Source organism: Oryx dammah, unplaced genomic scaffold (genome assembly GCF_014754425.2).
Source record: "Oryx dammah isolate SB20612 unplaced genomic scaffold, SCBI_Odam_1.1 HiC_scaffold_18, whole genome shotgun sequence".
NCBI lineage: Eukaryota > Metazoa > Chordata > Mammalia > Artiodactyla > Bovidae > Oryx > Oryx dammah.
The window spans coordinates 97,367,280-97,387,241 of NW_024070202.1; the positions used below are offsets into that span (position 1 = coordinate 97,367,280).

The 19,962-nt window shown below is 40.7% G+C and overlaps 1 protein-coding gene across 1 annotated transcript in view; it reads left to right on the forward strand.

Annotated features, from left to right (window-relative positions):
* Window positions 1–19,962, forward strand: part of EXOC4 (exocyst complex component 4) — an 824,501-nt gene that overhangs the window by 217,661 nt on the left and 586,878 nt on the right. The window contains exon 9 of the mRNA XM_040260893.1: window positions 7,056–7,144. Within this exon, the coding sequence (XP_040116827.1) occupies window positions 7,056–7,144 (89 nt within the window). The remainder of the gene's footprint in view (window positions 1–7,055; window positions 7,145–19,962) is intronic.

Consider the following 19,962-nt stretch of genomic DNA (forward strand, 5'->3'; position numbering starts at 1 on the left):
TTAAGGAAGGTTTCAACAGTTCATTTATCTTGCAATCTTGAGGAGAGATTTCCTGTGCCCACACTGTAGTAAAATCCATTCTGTCTATTGAATTTGTTCTTTAAAAAACAATAACCACAAAAAAAGTTTTATTCACAGGTTGTTTGTAGTATGAGTTAAAATGCAAGTAACATAGGACCCCAAGTGAATAGGTTAACTTGTAAGATGGTTATTAGCTCACACATAGGAGTGACTGTAGAGGATTCCTCAGTTCACCAATACAGTATCAACAAGGACTTGGTCCTTTCCTTTTCTCTTTGTGTTCAGTCCCACTCCAGTAAAAAAGGTGGTGGCAAGGAACGTGTGTGACTCATCCCACAAATCTTTTTCTTTTTAAATTAATATGCTTAATTTTTTATAGCCATTTTAGATTGCAGAAAAATTGATCTTATGTTCCTCTGCTCCATAGTTTCTCCTCTGATTAACATCTTGCTTAGGCGTGGCACATTAGTTACAGTTGAGGAACCAACATTGATACATCATTATTAAAGTCCTTTGTTTATGTTAGCATTCACTCTCTGTGTTATATAGTTCCACTGGTTTGGAGAAATATATGATGTCATGTGTCTACCATTATAGTATCTAACAGAGTAATTTCACTGTCCTGAATATCCTGTTTTTCACTTACTCATTCCTCCTTTTTTCCTTACTCCTGAACCCCTAGAAATGACTGATCTTTTTTTGTTTTTAAACCATCTCTGGAGTTTGCTCTTTCTAGAATGCCTTAAAGACAATACCCAGTCTTTTCAGAATGGCTTCTTTCACGTTTAACGTTCATCCATGTCTTTCTGTGGCAACTTCTGTGTTGCTAAATAATACTAGTTTTGTGACTGTACCACAGTTTTCCCTTTCAGTTGCAGAGAGACATCTTGGTTACTTGCAGCTTCTGGCAGTTATGAATAAGGTGGTGATAAACGTTCATGTGCAGGCTTTCGTGTCAATGTCAGTGTTTGACTCATTTGGGAAAATGCCCCGGAGCGTGATTGCTGGATCACATGGTAGGACTATGTTTTAACTTTGTAAGACGCCATGCAACTGCCTTCCAAAATGACTTAAGCATTTCAAATCCTTTTTAATTCATGAGTAGTGGTTAGTCATCCATTTGTCATCTTTTCTGCCAGTGGCAGAGCCCCTCTGCAAGCCCGTTCCTGAACCATTCACTGGCAAGGGGAAGGAGACCATGGTGACTGTCTTTAAACCAGTCAGAGTTCATCTTTGGTAATAGCTCTCTAGCTAGACAGGGGCCCCCTTCCCCTGAGCTTCCTGCTGAGTGAAGAGGGATGGAGGACACAGATGCCCAGATAGACTTGAGGCTGTGCCAGCAAGCAAGATATAGTGGGAGAAAGGTGGTTGATGGAGGCAGCTAAGACTGCCTCAGGTACTGCCTAAGGCCTACTGTTAGGCCTTTTCTTTCTTCCCTCCCCTGCCTTCCTTCCTCCACCCCTGCTCATCCTCCTCTTCCCTCCTCAAGCTCAACTGACCATTTTTACTCTACGCATATTGCCAAAAGCAAGTTTCAGGGTGTTCAGATTTCATGCTGTCACCCCTCACTCCTGACTGTGAACGTCAGACCACGTAAGCGTTTTTAGACACTTAACCAATCTTGAAATTGTGGTTTTTGAAAACATAAGTTATTGGAAGTGAGTAAGTGAACTTAAGAAATCATTACTGCAGCCATGAAATTAAAAGACGCTTTCTTCTTGGAAGGAAAGTTATGACCAACCTAGATAGCATATTCAAGAGCAGATACATGACTTCACCAACAAAGGTCCATCTAGTCAAGGCTATGGTTTTTCCAGGGGTCATGTATGGATGTGAGAGTTGGACTGTGAGGAAAGCTGAGCACTGAAGAATTGATGCTTTTGAACTGTGGTATTGGAGAAGACTCTTGAGAGTCCCTTGGACTGCAAGGAGATCCAACCAGTCCATTCTAAAGGAGATCAGCCCTGGGTGTTCTTTGGAAGGACTGATGCTAAAGCTGAAACTCCAGTACTTTGGCCACCTCATGTGAAGAGTTGACTCATTGGAAAAGACTATGATGCTGAGAGGGATTGGGGGAGGAGAAGAAGGGGATGACAGAGGATGAGATGGCTGGATGGCATCACCGACTCGATGGACATGAGTTTGAGTGAACTCTAGGAGTTGGTGATGGACAGGGAAGCCTGGCGTGCTGCGATTCATGGGTTTGCAAAGAGTTGGACATGGCCCAGCAACTGAACTGAACACATTTATTATTATTGCATAGTAATAGAATGAAGGAATGGAGCCAAAGCAAAAGAATACCCAGTTGTGGATGTGACTGGTGTTAGAAGCAAGGTCCGATGCTGTAAAGAGCAATATTGCATAGGAACCTGGCATGTTAGGTCCCTGAATCAAGGCAAATTGGAAGTGATCAAACAGTATATGGCAAGAATGAATGTCGACATTCTAGGAATCAGCGAACTAAAATGGACTGGAATGGGTGAATTTAACCCAGAACACCATGATATCTACCACTGTGGGCAGGAATCCCTTAGAAGAAATGGAGTAGCCATCATGGTCAACAAAAGAGTCCGAAATGCAGAACTTGGATGCAGTCTCAAAAACAACAGAATGATCTCTGTTCGTCTCCAAGGCAAACCATTCAATATCACAGTTATCCAAGTCTATGCCCCAACCAGTAACGCTGAAGAAACTGAAGTTGAACGGTTCTATGAATACCTAAAAAATCTTTTAGAACTAACACCCCAAAAAGATGTCCTTTTCATTATAGGGGACTGGAATGCAAAAATAGGAAGTCAAGAAACACCTGGAATAACAGGCAAATTTGGCCTTGGAATACGGAATGAAGCAGGGCAAAGGCTAATAGAGTTTCTCTAAGAGAACACTCTAGTCATAGCAAACACCCTCTTCCAACAACACAAGAGAAGACTCTACACATAGACAACACCAGATGGGCAACTCTGAAATCAGATTGATTATATTCTTTGCAGCCGAAGATGGAGAAGATCTATACAGTCAGCAAAAAGAAGACCAGGAGCTGACTGTGGCTCAGATCATGAACTCCTTATTGCCAAATTCAGACTTAAATTGAAGAAAGTAGGGAAAACCACTAGACCATTTAGGTTGACCTAAATCAAATCCCTAATGATTATACTGTGGAAGTGATAAATAGATATAAGGGACTAGATCTGATAGAGTGCCTGATGAACTATGGAATGAGGTTCGTGACATTGTACAGGAGACAGGGATCAAGACCATCCCCATGGAAAAGAAATGCAAAAAATCAAAATGGCTGTCTGGGAATGCCTTACAAATAGCTGTGAAAAGAAGAGAAGCGAAAAACAAAGGAGAAAAGGGAAGATATAAGCATCTGAATGCAGAGTTCCAAAGAAGAACAAGAAGAGATAAGAAAGCCTTCCTCAGTGATCAGTGCAAAGAAATAGAGGAAAACAACAGAATGGGAAAGACTAGAGATCTCTTCAAGAAAATTAAAGATACCAAGGAAACGTTTCATGCAAAGATGGGCTCGATAAAGGAGAGAAATGGTATGGACCTAACAGAAGCAAAAGATATTAAGAAGAGATGGGAAGAATACACAGAAGACCTGGAGGAAAAAATCTTCACGACCCAGATAATCATGATGATGTGATCACTCACCTAGAGCCAGACATCCTGGAATGTGAAGTCAAGTGGGCCTTAGATAGCATCACTATGAACAAAGCTAGTGGAGGTGATGGAATTCCAGTTGAGCTATTTCAAATCCTGGAAGATGAAGCTATGAAAGTGCTGCACTCAATATGCCAGCAAATTTGGAAAACTCAGCAGTGGCCACAGGACTGGGAAAGGTCCATTTTCATTCCAATGCTAAAGAAAGGCAATGCCAAAGAATGCTCAAACTACCACACAATTGCACTCATCTCACATGCTAGTAAAGTAATGCTCAACGTTCTCCAAGCCAGACTTCAGCAATATGTGAACCGTGAACTTCCAGATGTTCAAGCTGGTTTTAGAAAAGGCAGAGGAACCAGAGATCAAATTGCTAACATCTTCTGGTTCATGGAAAAAGCAAGAGAACTCCAGAAGAACATCTATTTCTGCTTTATTGACTATGCCAAAGTCTTTGACTGTGTGGATCACAATCAACTGTGGAAAATTCTGAAAGAGATGGGAATACCAGACCACCTGACCTGCCTCTTGAGAAACCTGTATGCAGGTCAGGAAGCAACAGTTAGAACTGGACATGGAACAACAGACTGGTTCCAAATAGGAAAAGGAGTATGTCAAGGCTGTATTGTTACCCTGCTTATTTAACTTCTATGCAGAGTACATCATGAGAAACGCTGGACTGGAGGAAGCACAAGCTGGAATGAAGATTGCTGGGAGAAATATCAATCACCTCAGATATGCAGATGACACCACCCTTATGGCAGAAAGTGAAGAGGAACTAAAAAGCCTCTTGATGAAAGTGAAGGAGGAGACTGGAAAAGTTGGCTTAAAGCTCAACATTCAGAAAATTAAAGATGGCATCTGGTCCCATCACTTCATGGGAAATAAATGGGGAAACAGTGGAAACAGTGTCAGACTTTTTTTTCGGCTCCAAAATCACTGTAGATGGTGACTGCAACCATGAAATTAAAAGATGCTTACTCCATGGAAGGAAAGTTATGACCAACCTAGATAACATATTCAAAAGCAGAGGCATTACTTTGCCAGCAAAGGTCCATCTAGTCAAGGCTATGGTTTTTCCAGTAGTCAGGTATGGATGTGAGAGTTGGACTGTGAAGAAAGCTGATCACCGAAGAATTGATGCTTTTGAACTGTGGTGTTGGAGAAGACTCTTGAGAGTCCCTTGGACTGCAAGGAGATCCAACCAGTCCACTCTTAAAGAGATCAGTCCTGGGTGTTCACTGGAAGGACTGATGCTAAAGCTGAAACGCCAATACTTTGGCCACCTCATGTGAAGAGTTGACTCATTGGAAAAGACTTTGATGCTGGGAGGGATTGGGGGCAGGAGGAGAAGGGGACGACAGAGGATGAGATGGCTGGATGGCATCAACGACTTGATGGACAAGAGTTTGGGTGAACTCCGGGAGTGGTGATGGACAGGGAGGCCTAGCGTGCTGCGATTCATGGGGTCGCAAAGATTCGGACCTGACTGAGCGACTGAACTTAAAACTCATCACTCACGCAGAATTAGGCCGTTCTTACAGATCTGCCTTTTTCTTGTTTTGGTTCCACCGTTAATGAGTCATGTGAGTCAGGGCTGTTCTCCTGTCTCAGTGGCCTTTAATGCCTTTGGATATAAAAGGATCATGAGACTGGCTAATCCTTCTTGCCTCTTTAACTGTAAAATTGTATGAACCTGTGGCTTGTTGCGAACACAAAAAGGATTCCCAAGTAGTAAAAATACATGAGGTCATAAAGGATTCAGATTCTGGCAAGTCCTCTGTCATATCACATCCATGAAGAACTTTATTGCTCTCTTTAATTGCCCCTAGCCAAGGTTAATTGGGTGTATTTAAGTCTTCTCTCATGGTATTCCGTGTGCCTTTCTAGTCGTTGCTCAAGTTTTTTTTTTTTTCTTCTCCCCTTTGCTGTTTCTGATCAGTAGCTGTCAGTGTGCTTTTTGGAGGTCACTGGTTTCTTGTCAGCTCTTGACTGGCATGTGGCACTTTTGAAGTACCGCGCACTTTGTCTTCCCTCTGGCTATTCGTGCCCTCTCAGTTCTTGGCAGGGGGCAGAGAAAGGATCAAGTGACTCAAGTGTTTCCCTCCCAGTGACATTCATCTTGATATTCATCTTCCTTGTCAAAGAATGGATAAAGAAGGTATAATTAAGAAAATATTGGGGCTGCTTTGTTGGGACCGGAAACCTGTCCCATCATCACTGATGCTTTTTCATTGTGTTTTACCCTGAGTGGGTATAATTCTTCGAAGGATTTCTCCTCTCAGCCTGTTATCCTGGTTTTGAAAGCCTCAGGTTTGAAATGGGATTTCTTAGCACATTGAAGGATTTACTGTTTGATACAATCATAATTTTTCCTGTTTGTTGTCGTTCCATATCTGCAAGTTACTCTCTTTTATTTTTTAAAGAATGAGTGAGTGAACAGACAGTGCCTTTACATTTTCTTTTTAATTAAAGAATTTGGTGCCTTTTTATTTATTTATTGTTGTCTGTGCCCTTTGGCATTCGGGATCTTAGTTCCCTGACCAGGGATTGAGTCCAGACCTCCTGCATTGGGAGCCCAGAGTCTTAGCCACTGGACCACCAGGGAAGTCCTACTGTAAGTTACTTTCAAGAGTATGATTTGTTTCTGTTTTTATTCACTTTTGTTGTCATTTTAGCTTTTAAAGACATGTTCTAGATCACGAACCTATCCACCATGTTTCTAGCCTCTGAAATCATTCCTGGGGAGATGTGAACAGACATTGTGTAGCTTGGTATTTTTAAAAGTATTTTATGTGGCAGGTGGCGGGTAAGAATTCTGACAGCTGTTTAGAAGGTATATGGTTTTTGAGGACCGTTGTGGAGAGACTGCAGATGTCTTGTTTCTCTGGTGTAGCGATTTAACATCATTGCAAACATCCCACTGTGCTCATCCGCTCACCAGTTGGAAAGGGAAGAGTTCAGCTCCAGGGAGCCAGTGTTTCTGTGGTGACAGCTGGAAGCCACTGAAGGCTTTTGCATGGTATAGGAGGAAAGTCAGAATGACTTTACGAGATGCTCTTGTGGATTGCGTATAGGCATCCTGGCGAGGGATCTGAAGACAAAAGAAAGTTGCAAGAGATCAGGTTGTATCAGTTGAAATCAAGAATGAGCAGAAGATCCAAATACTGTCACGGAAGAGCATCTCTCCAGGAATACCATTCACAAATCACGATCCATGGCAGCCTGCCCTGGATCAGGATGTCTTGGTCATGGACCGCTAGTGGGCATCCCACGGATGGAGTAGGGTACTTTGGGGATATACGTAGCTGGACACCACCTATTTGGTTACTCCCTCACTGTGTGTTTTTTGCTGTGTTTCATTGCAGGTTTGAATCCTCCTCCCACGCCATCAGCATGAGTGCCTACTTGCGAGAACAGAGAAGGGAGCTGTACAGTCGGAGTGGAGAACTTCAAGGTGGGTACCTGACCCTCCCTGGAAAAAGTCGTTTTCTGGAGGAAGATCTGAAGTGTTTATAGCATGTGAATTTGAGGTCTGCATTCATAGGATTCTTTCACAATAGCAAAGATTTAAAGACTTGGTAGTCTTTTTCTTCTATCATTTCCCAGCATCTGCCGCCAAGCAGCTAAAAGTGTTACTATGGCTGCAGGATTTATAGACCTGCCACCATTCAAGTGGGAACTCAAAGTGAAAAGTAAAGGAGGGCCGTTTCCTTTTGCTTAAAGATGACGGACATGATTCCAGTCACCGTCTAAAGGAATGCCTGTCCTCTGTGGCTGCCATGGTTATTTTAATTATTGTTTTCAATACTTTCTGAAGTATCACAGGAATGCTTGGGATTTGGAAAAGGGAAAAAGGATGCCTTTAAATAGTGTGTGCTGATGAACGTAGCTTTGATCCACAGGATATTTGATATTTAGGTGTGGTTACCAAATAGTTGAAATCTGAAGGAGAAAATACTTAAGAAAATAAATAAGTAAATTTAATTAAATAAAATAAAAATCATGCCAATGACATTTTTTCCCCTGTGATCAAAAGAATGTTACTCATGGGAAATGTGATCAGTCAAGAAAGGTTCGCGAGGTCTGCTCAATGCAGCACATGCAAGCTCTGAAAGGGATGGAAGTTGTCTCGTACAAATAAAAGATAAGAGCCTGAAGATCCAGTTGTGAAAGTAAGGGAGGAATATTAATATCAGGGAATCTGCCTTGCAGTGCAGGAGATGCAGGTTCGATCCCTAGTTGAGGAGTTAAGATGTCCCATGGTGCGCCAACAACAAACAGACAAAGAAACCCCTCCAGAAACCAAGCAATATCAGACAGTCAGTGGTTAACAGCTAAGCAGGTGTTAGGCATAAATTGCCAAGTTTGTTGAGGGAAGGGAATGATTCTTTAGATTTAATTTCTAGAATTAAAAACCTAGAACTATGTTTCAGGATATAAGGAAAAGGACATTAGCTTACCAGCATCTTATTTAGTCTAAAGTATTGCTGTACGCTCTAGAAAACATGAAGTGTATGGCTTGGAGTCTTGAAGTGGAGGAGTATGAAGAGCAGTTAGATTTGGAATAAGTGAAGGAGTGACCCACTGTGTGGTCAGACAAGGAGTGAAGGAGGAGGCGATCCAGACCTCTGCAGGCGGCGACCTCCTAGCAATGTAGGATGGACTGCAAAGCTTGGAAGGCAATGGTAGTTTTGGAACACACATTCTTGTAGGACTGATGATAGTTGAACTGCCAGGTAGGGGGTGTAGCAGATCATCTAGGTATAGAGAGATCTTCCATATCTCCACCTTTCATTGGTTGGCCTAAGGAATAGTTTAAATTTACCCGTACAATTCCTTTCCACCTGGCTCCTAGTATATGATCTCTGGGTCGGGAAGATCTGGAGAAGAGAATGGCAACCCGCTTTGGTATTCTTGCCTGGAACATCCCATGGATAGAGGAGCCTGGTGGGCCACACTGCTTGAGGTTGCAGAGTCAGACACGACTGAGTGCACGAAGTGTGCACTAGATGCTTCTTTTTGGTTAGATAGTAAGTGCAGTGAGTAAGCAGTCTGCTCTAGCCATGTGGAAGGATTTTCTCTGCCCTCCTCCCCATTCGTGGTCCATGATCTCTTGAGAGACGGTAATAGCCAATCAATGAAGAGTAGAGGATTCTGGGCCCATATTGCCTACATTTCAAACCGAGCTCCTGATTTCCTAGCTTCAGAAGCTCTCTGCCTCTGCTTATCTCTAGATGGGGATAAAAATAACTGTGCCTACCCCATGAGGTTGTTATGAAAGTTAGGTGAGTTAAGCTGTGAACAGCGTTAAGAAAAGTGCCTGGCATACAGTAACTCTAATGCCTTCCTCCTCAAATGTTGTTATTACTACTTGTGTCCCTGTAGAGTTTTCTTATACGTTCTGTTTGTCTCCTCATTGGGCTAAACACTACTCACCTTTCCTACTTAAATTTGTCATTTACCCTGCTGGTCCCTCCTCTCCCTAACTTACCTCCTGCCCACCACCCAAAAAACCACCCACACACTCATCTTTCTACCTCTCTCTGAGCTCATTCCCCCTGCTGTGTGCTCACGTATTTAGGGTTCCCTTTCTGATCACTTTCTGCACTGTAGTGTGGATTAATGTGGTGGACACTGTTTGTGTCTGCCACTGAAGTATAAGCTCTGAGAAGGAAATGCTTCTTTATTTCCTGTGCTTTGCACAGTGCCCGGTATAGTAAATGTTCGATAAAGACTAACTCACTGACAGGAGGAATATGGATGGCAGAGGTCTAAAGTAGGATGGACAGCTTACCATTGAGAAGTTAGGGGCCCCAAAGGAGACGGGACCACTGACAGCCATTATCGGCTTCCTAGGTTTCCATTAGCTTTTAAGTTTAGGCCGAAGTTGAGCCTATACATAGATACGTTTTTGTTCTTTGCAGTTATACATGGTTTTATTAAGTACAAATATTGCCCTTGAGCTGTCTGGCCTATGGCAGCATTGCTGTGTGTAATTGAAAAACACTAAAATCCAGTTAGATTATAGAGGACTTTTATTCTGTGAGGATGGTTAATTGAAGAATCATCATAATCTTGACTAGGAACTTCCCCTCTTTCAAAAAGTTAATTGAAATATGGAACTTTGAAGCAACAGTCTATTGTACTTACCTGTATTGAGCAAAACAGGAGCATTTATCTCTGGTTACAGGTAGAGAGTAGCTAGCAAACAGACCATGTTCACAATAGTCATTAATAAATAATTGAGCTGAACTGATACATCACATGCTTGGTGAGAGACTATATCACATGACCAATTATTGTACAAGTTTGATAGTGTTTCATTTAGCAGCCAGAGTTTCTCTGAAAGAGTGCTTTTAATATTGCAGGGAAAAAAGGTTGGGGGGGGTCATACTTATTTTCCATTAAAAACAGTCATTCTTTCTCAGTTATTCTGTTAATCTGACTGGTCCAAGGACCACAGTGAGATCCACGTTTCAGCTTATCCTGAAAAGGTGTAGCTGAATAGTTTAGTCACATCATGAGAGACTGGCAGATTTTCGTCCCTTCTCTTAACACCACGTAGCTGCAGTGGTTTGGTTCATGAGGTCAGCTCTTCCTTCTGTTGTAGGAGCACAGTAAAAGACAGACCATCAAAGTAACATTAAAAAACTCAAATCTGACAAAAAGTTCAGTTCCTGCCAACACTTCCAATTCATCATGCAATTAAAATTGTTACCCAACCTAACAACCCGCAAGGGGGAAGAAAAGAATAAAAAAATGAGATTTCTTTGGTACCATCAACCCATCTCAGTTGGCTCTAACTGCCAGGGTACAGATGGTTCATTATATAGTCTGCTGTTGGCAATTGGGCTGAGGAGGTGGGGGTGCGATATCCAAGTGTGCAGGGTAACAGGTGGAAATCAAACTTGTATATGTGTCTCCGTTAATCACAGACGTCCTGTTGTTCTGAGCCTCTTCACTGGTTCATTGTTCCGCTTAGGCAGCCATGTGGTAGCTTAGAAAGATACTCATTTTAATGAATGTTTAGCTTGAATGTAGCATCTCAGGTTTAGTGCGTGATTCTTCAGGAGAATAAGATAGCTAATGAACACATTATCTCATGAGGATTAAAAAAAAAAAAAGTCAAAATACTCACTGCAGCCCATGACCAAAATAAGCTCTTTGGTTAATCAGTCCCCTGTGCCTCGGTCCTCTCATTTGAAAAATAGAGCTGTTATCATTTCTGACTCTTTTAGGGGGATATTGTGAATGGTAAATTAGATATGAAAACTCTGGAAAAATTAGAATAGCTATAATTGATTGAAATTAAAATGGAGTTTAAAACAATTGATTGTTGCAGACTGAAGGGAGCTGCCCCCCACTTCTATCCCTCATTTTCTCCTCTCCTCCCCTCCCCTCCCGTTGTTTCTCTGGGTTGGCTCTCCTCAAGGTCACCAATGACCTCCATCTTGGCAAATTTTGTGTTTGCTTTTCTGCATTCCTCTCGCTGTCTCTCTCAGCAGCTGCTTTCCGTTTCTCTTTCTCGTGTTCTTTCTGAGTCTTCTCAAGGGCTCCATGGAGTGTCTCACGGTCTGGTCCTGGAATCTCTCCTGTGCTCCCTGTGTGGCCTTTCCCCAGATGAGCTCAGCCAAAACCAGACTTTGCCTGAGGCCTCAATACAGCTGACTTCCAAGTCTGGGTCTCCAGCCCAAATCTCATTATTGTTTCCCGATCTCTTCCAGCATCCTGTCTCCCCTTCTCGCATCCTATCATTCTTAATCTCAGCAGGTTTTTTATTTTCCTCATGATACATTAAAAAAATATATACATCTCCTTAACACATTATTGACTGGTGATATTTTGCAGAAGCTTCTAATGCCTATGGTCGGCGATTTGTTATGTGTGAATTTTGAAACACTCCGGTCAATAATATTTGAGTAACAAAAGATGTATTAATACTCCTCTGGTCAGTCAGTGGTTAACTTGTTAATTTTCTGCACTTACCTCAGAATGCAAGCATTGGTAGTGTGTTCCACGGCCTGGGACAGTGCTTGACTTGAATTAGGCACTTAGAAAATACATGATGAAGGAGACCTCTGTCCTCAACCTTATATGTAGGTTCAAGCTTACTTATTTGAGAAACCCTGCTGCTAAGTCACTTCAGTCATGTCCGACTCTGTGCGACCCCATAGACGGCAGCCTACCAGGCTCCCCCATCCCTGGGATTCTCCAGGCAAGAACTCTGGAGTGGGTTGCCATTTCCTTCTCCAATGCATGAAAGTGAAAAGTGAAAGGGAAGTCGCTCAGTCATGTCCGACTGTCAGCGACTCCATGGACTGCAGCCTACCAGGCTCCTCCGTCCATGGGATTCTCCAGGCAAGAGGACTGGAGTGGGGTGCCACTGCCTTCTCCAGTGGGGGTTTTAATAAACAGACTTGTAGTTCTGCAATTTGTCTGTGTTCATTTTTAAAGATGTTAGAACTCAAGAGTGGGTAGAGTACATTAATTGTCACTGATCCAAGTTGAAATGTATGCTCAGTTTTGATTCCAGTTTCTTCTGTGTCCTGGGGCTACTTAGTGCTTCTATTTGTTCTCAGTTATATCACCTTTAAGAGTGTTCGTTTTATTCCCATTAGTTTAATGAGTAGCATTTCTATGGCCCTGACATTGAAATAGTCTGTAAAGCTCCAACCACTTGAGAATTGACTTCTCTAAGAGGATTTGCTTTACATAGTAAATACAGAAGTACCGGCATCAGGGAAAAGTGGGCTCTTTCGCTGACCTGACCTGAATTTTCAGAGTTTTTCTCTCTAATGGGTTGTTGGTAACTGGGGTTGTGAATACTTAAATAATATTGTATGTAATTAATCTGCTTGGAGGTGCCTTGCCTTAAAGCAAGGCAATATTTGAAATAGATTAACCATGAGTTGATTATCCTTTTCACAGAGAATTTATAATAAGAGTCTCCTAAGTAGCAAGCTGTTCTATAATGGAACATTTAAAGCAAGATTTCACGTATGCATACATTTTCAGGGACATTTTGGCTGAAGTGAGGCACAGTGATCTCATACTCATACCACTCTTTTGTTTCACAGCCTTAAATACAAGAACTTGTAAAGCTTTATATCCTGAAATCTGATAAGAAAATTCTTTGTAGTCTTTAAAATTTTGCTTAATGACTTTGTTAATAACTCAGTAACAATATGCAGGTGACATGGGTTTAAAAAAAAAGTACTTTTTTTGGTTGAAATTGCATAATTATTTCAAAATAACCTTAATCTGTTAGAGTTAGCTCTTCTGTTTTAAGTTCAAAATAGTGTATGAAAATTGATTCCCCCTCCTTTGGGGTATTTAATATTCTTTTTAAAAAGACAGATCATAACTTACTTATAGGTAAGATTTATCTCATAATGAAATTATAATCAAATTTTTATAAGTGCTAATTTCTTCGTCTGTTCCTAAGAAGTAGTATTATAATAAATGTACTTTCCTCAGGTCATGAGCTGACAAATGCATTATTTCAAATCTTGTAGAAAGATGGTAATGATGACCCTGTATGCGAGACAGCAAAAGAGACACAGATGTGTAGAGCGGACTTTGGGACTCTGAGGGAGAGGGAGAGGGTGGGATGATTTGGGAGAATGGCATTGAAACATGTATACTATCATGTAAGAAACGAATCGCCAGTCTAGGTTCGATGCAGGATACATGATGCTTGGGGCTGGTGCACGGGGATGATCTGGAGAGATGATATGAGGTGGGAGGTGGGAGGGGGGTTCATGTTTGGGAACTCATGTACACCCGTGGTGGATTCATGTCAATGTATGGCAAAACCAATACAGTATTGTAAAGTAAAATAAAGTAAAAATAAAAAATAAAAAAAAAAAAAGAAAAGTGTTCTTATGCCATGACTGTTATTGAGTATACCAACTCTTAGCCTTAATCTATTGAAGGTAGGTATTTTATTTAAATTTTTTTTGTTGTTGTGGATTTAGTTTATATAGGTATTTATTTTCTGTATAAGTCTAGTTCATACCCCATCCTTTCTACATAGTGGACAAATCACTGGTAGCTGAACCATGGAGAAAATGGAACAGGGGAGTACAAAGAGGCCATTGCAAAGCCTCATTTAGTAAAGTCTAAGAAACTCACTCTTGACAAAGGATCCGTGGTCGTCATGCAGAACTAGTTGATGACATATAACCGTATTTTAAAAAAGCTTTTGTTCTACCCATTTATTTATTCATCCATACAAATAGGAAAGAAGGGGAAATGCTGCTAAATGAGATATATATATTTGAGTTTTAAAAGTCATACATATGCATGTCTATTTATGTTATACTTCAGTTAAACTTTCTTTTTAAACCAAAGTATGAAAAAGCTACACCAAAAACTTCTAACATGATGCAACAGAATTTTGAAAGTTAGTTTCTGTCATATTTTTCATCATTTGGTTCACATTAATTTTTTAATAATGTGAAGATAGCAGCTTGCTGCTGTTCCTTATTTTCTTAGACTTTCTTTAGGACCATAAGAAATTGCATTTTGACAACTCTAGTAGTTTTTATGATGCAACTCATTCGGACCTGATCTCTTTTAGAAGATAGAGAAGACCACAAACATTTATGATATGTAGTGAGGAAGGTAGTTATTAGGAACTAGTGGGAATGCTGTATAACAAGTTTATCATTGTCTCAATAAGACACGATTCATAAGCTAATATTATATTTTCAAAATGTAATACTAATGAAATACTAATAGAGATTACCTTATCAAAAGTGATCTGATATAAAAATTCAGAAGTTGAAGTAAACATGCCCATAGTATAACATCTAGAAAATAAAGCCGTCGATTTTTAATGCTAGAAAGTGCTGTGGAACTCATAATCTAGTGCTTTTAAACTCATCTTTCAGTCATAGAGCCAGTTTTCTGTTTTTGTCTTATTTCACAGTTCAGTATAGAAAAGAGATGAAAGTGGCAATGGTTTGACTCAGTGAGCCTGGGGGTTAACCCCTCCCCCACTTAGATCCTTTCTCCATCCGCTCCTTTCCCCTTCCTCTCTGGGGCACCCGAGGTAACTAGCAACTCTCAGAAGCAGACACCTAACCGAAGGAAAATTTGATATCAGGAGAGAGAGGATATTATAGGTTTGTAGGGATAGGACAGACTTATCAATAATGAGTGGTGAGACAATTGAGTACTGGTAAAGGAAAAAAAAAAAAAACACATTGGGTTTGAACCTCATATCATTTAGGAAAATACATTTTTGGTGGGCAGAGAACTAAAATGTGAAAGGCAAAACTTATGGACAAGTATGTTCATAGCATCATTGTTTGAATAACAGAAAACTGGAAACAAATGCCATAGACTGGAGAAAGGAAATAAATAAATCACAGTATAGCCATGGTTCCAAGTGGAGGGATAGTAAATAGCAATGAAAAAGAATGAACTCTGCTCTGCATTAGTTTGGTTGAATCTCAGAAGCAGTCACATAGGACTGTGTATAGGCTTAATTCCATCTACATGAAGATCAGAAGCAGTCAGATGTGAATAGTGTCTTCTTTAGGCATATGTCTCCTTATGTAATGGTAAGATGGGGCATAAATATAAAAGTTAGGAAAGGGATCACCTCTGGAGAAGATGGAGGAGTATATGATCCAAGAGAAGAGCACATGAGCCTTGAAGAATAGGAGTGTTGTGTTTCATAAGCTCCATGATGGAAATGCTCGTCCTAGTCTTATTATTTTTAAAACCATACAAATGCCAAGTACACTCTTACGTATATTACACATTTCATTAACAGTAGAAATATAATAATTAATTTTTTAAAAGCCCTCTAGGTCTCTGGAGACACAATCATACATTGCAGTGTGATGCTACTGTTTAGAAGTCTAAACCAGATTGGAGTTTTCTGCGATAGCTGGATTCTTTTTTTTAGGCCTGCACCATTTCACTGAAACTCCATGCCCCTGCCAAAGCTGTGAATGATTACTGAACTAGGTTTGTACCTTATGGAGTTCATGAGAGGACAACTTTTGGAGTCAGGAAGGCTCCCTCACCACTGACCTGTGCCTTCCTCTCTCTCATCCTGCATCTGGGTGTCAGAACCTAACTTCAATTCAGCTGCTGTTCTCCTTTTTCTTTCTGTGTTTTCTAGGATTTCCTGTTGATTTATTGAATCGGTACAGATTTATCATGTGGATTTGTACTGGACACGTCACTAGGCCATTAGGATACCATGATGAACAGAAGCAGGTTTTGAGTTTTGCCTTTTAAAGTAAAAACAAAAAAAACAGAAAGGGACTGTGAATGTGTTCCAGAGACTGACATTTGTCTCCCAGCATTAAATGTTCTATATTGATAAAACCCCTAATTTTTAGCCGTACATGTGGCTACCTCCAAATATAAACATGCCGAAGCTTTCCTTGCAGCCAGCCAGGTCTAGCCAACTGAGTGTGAGTGAAAGTGATGTATGTAACTTAAGGTTTAAAGGGAAGGAGAAGACTCTTCTTCTGTCCCAGCCTGGTGTGTGTGCGCTGTGTGAAGATGTTCACACATACACAGTATGAATGAAGTGTGGTGGCAAGTCATCTTAGACCACGTGGGTGAGGCCGCACTGTAGGGATGGTTGGGCAACAAGTGAAAAAGAGCTTAGGTTTCTGGTCCCATGGAGTGTTACACTCTGATGACCTGAGCCACCATCCCACCCCGACTTCTCGATGAAAGAGGAAGAAGCAGTCTTGTTTGTCACTAATCATTGGGTTCTCTATAACTTGCAGCTCTACTTACGTTCCAGTTAATCCAACATACAAGCAAGTGATCGCAGTGTTGTGATACGTGCTGTGATGGAGCTGTATATATATATGTATGTAGCTGAAATGTGTGTACAAGTTCTGGAAAAGGCAGGGTGACTTTCGTAAGTATTTAAGGTTTGAACTGCTTATGAGGAATGAAAAGTAGCTTTCCATATAAAGAAGGAAGGAGTGGGCATTTCAGGCAGTGGGCATGAAGGGATAAAGGCACGTAAATGTGAGAGTCTTTAATTAAGGAAATCAGTTCATATATACAGACCTCTACTGATTATAATTTATAACTTTTGGGAACCAGAGATGACAGAAAGGATACCAAAGTGGTTGTGAATGGCTCTGTGCATCATAGTAATTAAGAGATGAAGAATTGATAGAAACCAGTGGTGTGCTGGTGATGATAGGAATATAAAAGATTATACTAGACCAAAAGCTAAATATAATCACACACTGGGTTTTCTGAGTGGTGTTCAAGCAGTATAGCCTGGCCACTTAATTAAAAATCCTACAGGAAAAAAATAACTTTTAAATGCAATCGCGGTAACAGTATTATATCAGACTGTACAGTAGTTTTTGCTGGAGATCCTGGCAGCACCTGGATCATGAAGGACCAGCCCAACCTAATTCCAAAGTCCCTTGTTCAGCTCAGGCTGCAGATGGCAGCTCGCTTCTGTATGGAGGTGGCAGAGTTGTGTGTACTCACATTGGATTTCCAGCTTGTCATCGTGGTGTGGATGAAAATATACATCAAGTCACTGTTGGCTTCACCACAATTTTAAACTCGAAAAGCCCGGATTACAGTAATATGATAGTCTCTTTGAATGCTACATGAATATTGTAATAGTCATAATATAGGATGTTCATTCCTAGAATTGTGATGACATGTACTGAACTGCAGCCAGTTCATTTGCATATTCATGCCCACTTAGCTCAAATAAGTCCCTGTTTGTTTGCACATTAATGCCTGATTTCAGCACCAGTTAGCTCATTTACATATCCCTGTTCAGTTGGTTAGTGAGGTTCATATGTGGAATATTGGTACGGCTGTTTGCGCTTTGAGTAGCTATGGGAGCATTCTTGTTTAGTGGAAGGAGTAGTTAGTACTCACCTTGCTTTTACCAAGCAAGGTATTTTACGTTTCTGAGCCCCAGATTACTCATCCATGTAACGAAGCCAGCAGTACTCTTACCTTGCCTCTTTCTTAAGGTTCTGGTAATTGATGTGTCGGAGGTGACAACATAGTCAACATTTCCAGGCCAACCATATTTTAGGTGCTGCTCCTAGAATGTCTGCATGTGGACGAGTCCTTGATGCTGTGGAAGACAAGACATGCAAACAGTTTTCATAAATAAGTACCTTGGGGAGCATGGAGGAGAAAACAGAACATTCCTGGGATAGCCATACAAGCTGTTATAAAGGAGGAATCTTTATATTGAAATTAGATGGCCTTCCCTGGTCGTCCAGGGGTTAAGAATCCACCTTCCAGTGCAAGGGACTCAGGTTCCTTCCCTGGACAGGGGATTCAGATTGCAATGCCATAGGGCTGCCCCCACTGCCTCAACTAAGACCCTATGGAGCCCAAAGTAAATAAATAAATATTAAAAGAAGAAAAGCTGAAAAGATGAGTTAACTGGACTGACCAGGGGAAGGGCACTCACTGCAGGTAGGGAGAGGATGTAAAACAACACAGAGCTGTGTGACAGCTTCAGGGAGATGCAGGTGTTTTGTTGTGGTTGAAGCACAAAGGGAAGGTTGGACCCAGTCGAGGTTGGACAGTTGGGCAGATCTCAAGGGACCTGGTATGACAGCAGGAAGGCTTATGAGTGATGAGGAGTCCTCTAAGGATTTAAAGTAGGAGAGTCACCTAATCAAATCTGCATTTTAGTACAAATATTCTGATGGCTTATGAAAGAGAATCAGTGCCGGGAGATTAGAGACAAGAAGGCACATTGTGGTGGTGTTTCAGGTGAGAGCTTATAGGAGATTATGCCAGCTTTTTAGAAGGGTGGTAGCAGTGAGGATGGAGAGGTGGGAGTAGATCCAAAAGCTAATTTCGAGGTGGAGTCACTTGGACAGGATTCATTCTGTGTGGAGTTTGAGCAGTAGATAGGCTTGGTTCCCAGTTTTCCAATCTGGTGACTTGGGTAGATCATGATGTTATTTGTTTTAAGATAGGAAGTACAAGAAGAGAAGTAGTTTTTATGGAGTGTTAGGGGCGAAGGTAGCTTTTTATAATACATATTTTCATGTTTCTCTTTTAGTTTTGTTTAGCTCTATCTAACCTTAGCTAACCCAACTAATTGGATTAATCTGTTAGAAACTCTCTGGTGATTAAGGCCTTCAGCCTGTTTGATTACCATTCCCCTCCCTAAGTGTAATGGAGCTAAAGGTTTTCTCCTCTTCTTTTTATTTTTAAATTGCACATACTGCTTTCTCCTTTCTAGGATTTAACTGATCTATTAACTTCCGTGCCCTTTCTATGTCTCTGAAGAATAGGAATTCTTTAATTTTTGTTTCCAGATAGACCCTCTATTTTTGCTATTTACTATCCATCTTTCTTAATAACTTGCTTTTTCGATTCTGTACAAGTTACTTTCTAGTTGTCTTAATTGTAAAAAGAAGTTAAATGACTTCTCTGACTCTCGTTCTGCCCAAACCTCTGGATTCTTGAGTCTTACTTAGCCTCTCAGTCAGTGTCTGTTCTGAGTCTGAGGACTAGGAGTATGGTCTCTGTAGCAGGTTTCCTATCTGGGTGACTTTGGGCAAATTAGCTCCTTTGTATGTCAGTTTTATTTTCTATAAACTGTAAATATATCTATCTCATAGGGCCACAGTGAGGATAAAAAGAGTTAATATGTGTAAAGTGTTTAGAACTGTGCCTGGCACATACTAAGTACTGAATAAATGTTAGTTATTGTTAATTTATCTATATCTGCACCCCCCTGTCCCCCCCACCAACACACCCCAGCACTTAGTATCATTCTTCATATATGGGAGATACTCAAAAAATAAATTCTTCTCAAATTAATGATTGAATAAGCATGCTAATGGACAAAGAAATACTAGTAAAATCTCCTGTAATGGTCCTCTTTTGCTTCTTTTCTATTTTGTTTGATAAAAGCTGTTTTAGTTAAAGACTTGAGAAACCATGTTTACCTTGGTGATCATCTCAATCATATAATGTAAAGTGGCATTCACAACAGTAATCTGGGTGGCATCCACATATATCTGTAACCAAGAGGGCAGCGCTTAGTGACTCTGTAGTGATCTGCTCTTCCTAGTTATTTCCCCTGAAATAAGTATGGCCATCACGAAAGTAGCCATTTCTCTTCAAAGTTACTTTGATCTTCAGTGTCACTAAGTCTGAATTTTACTACAAAAATAATTTAGGTTGATTAGTATATAGCAAAATAGAGGCTAAAATGTAGTGGACATGCCTTCTACTTATGAAGTAATTACTTGGGGTATGAGCATTTGGCAGTGC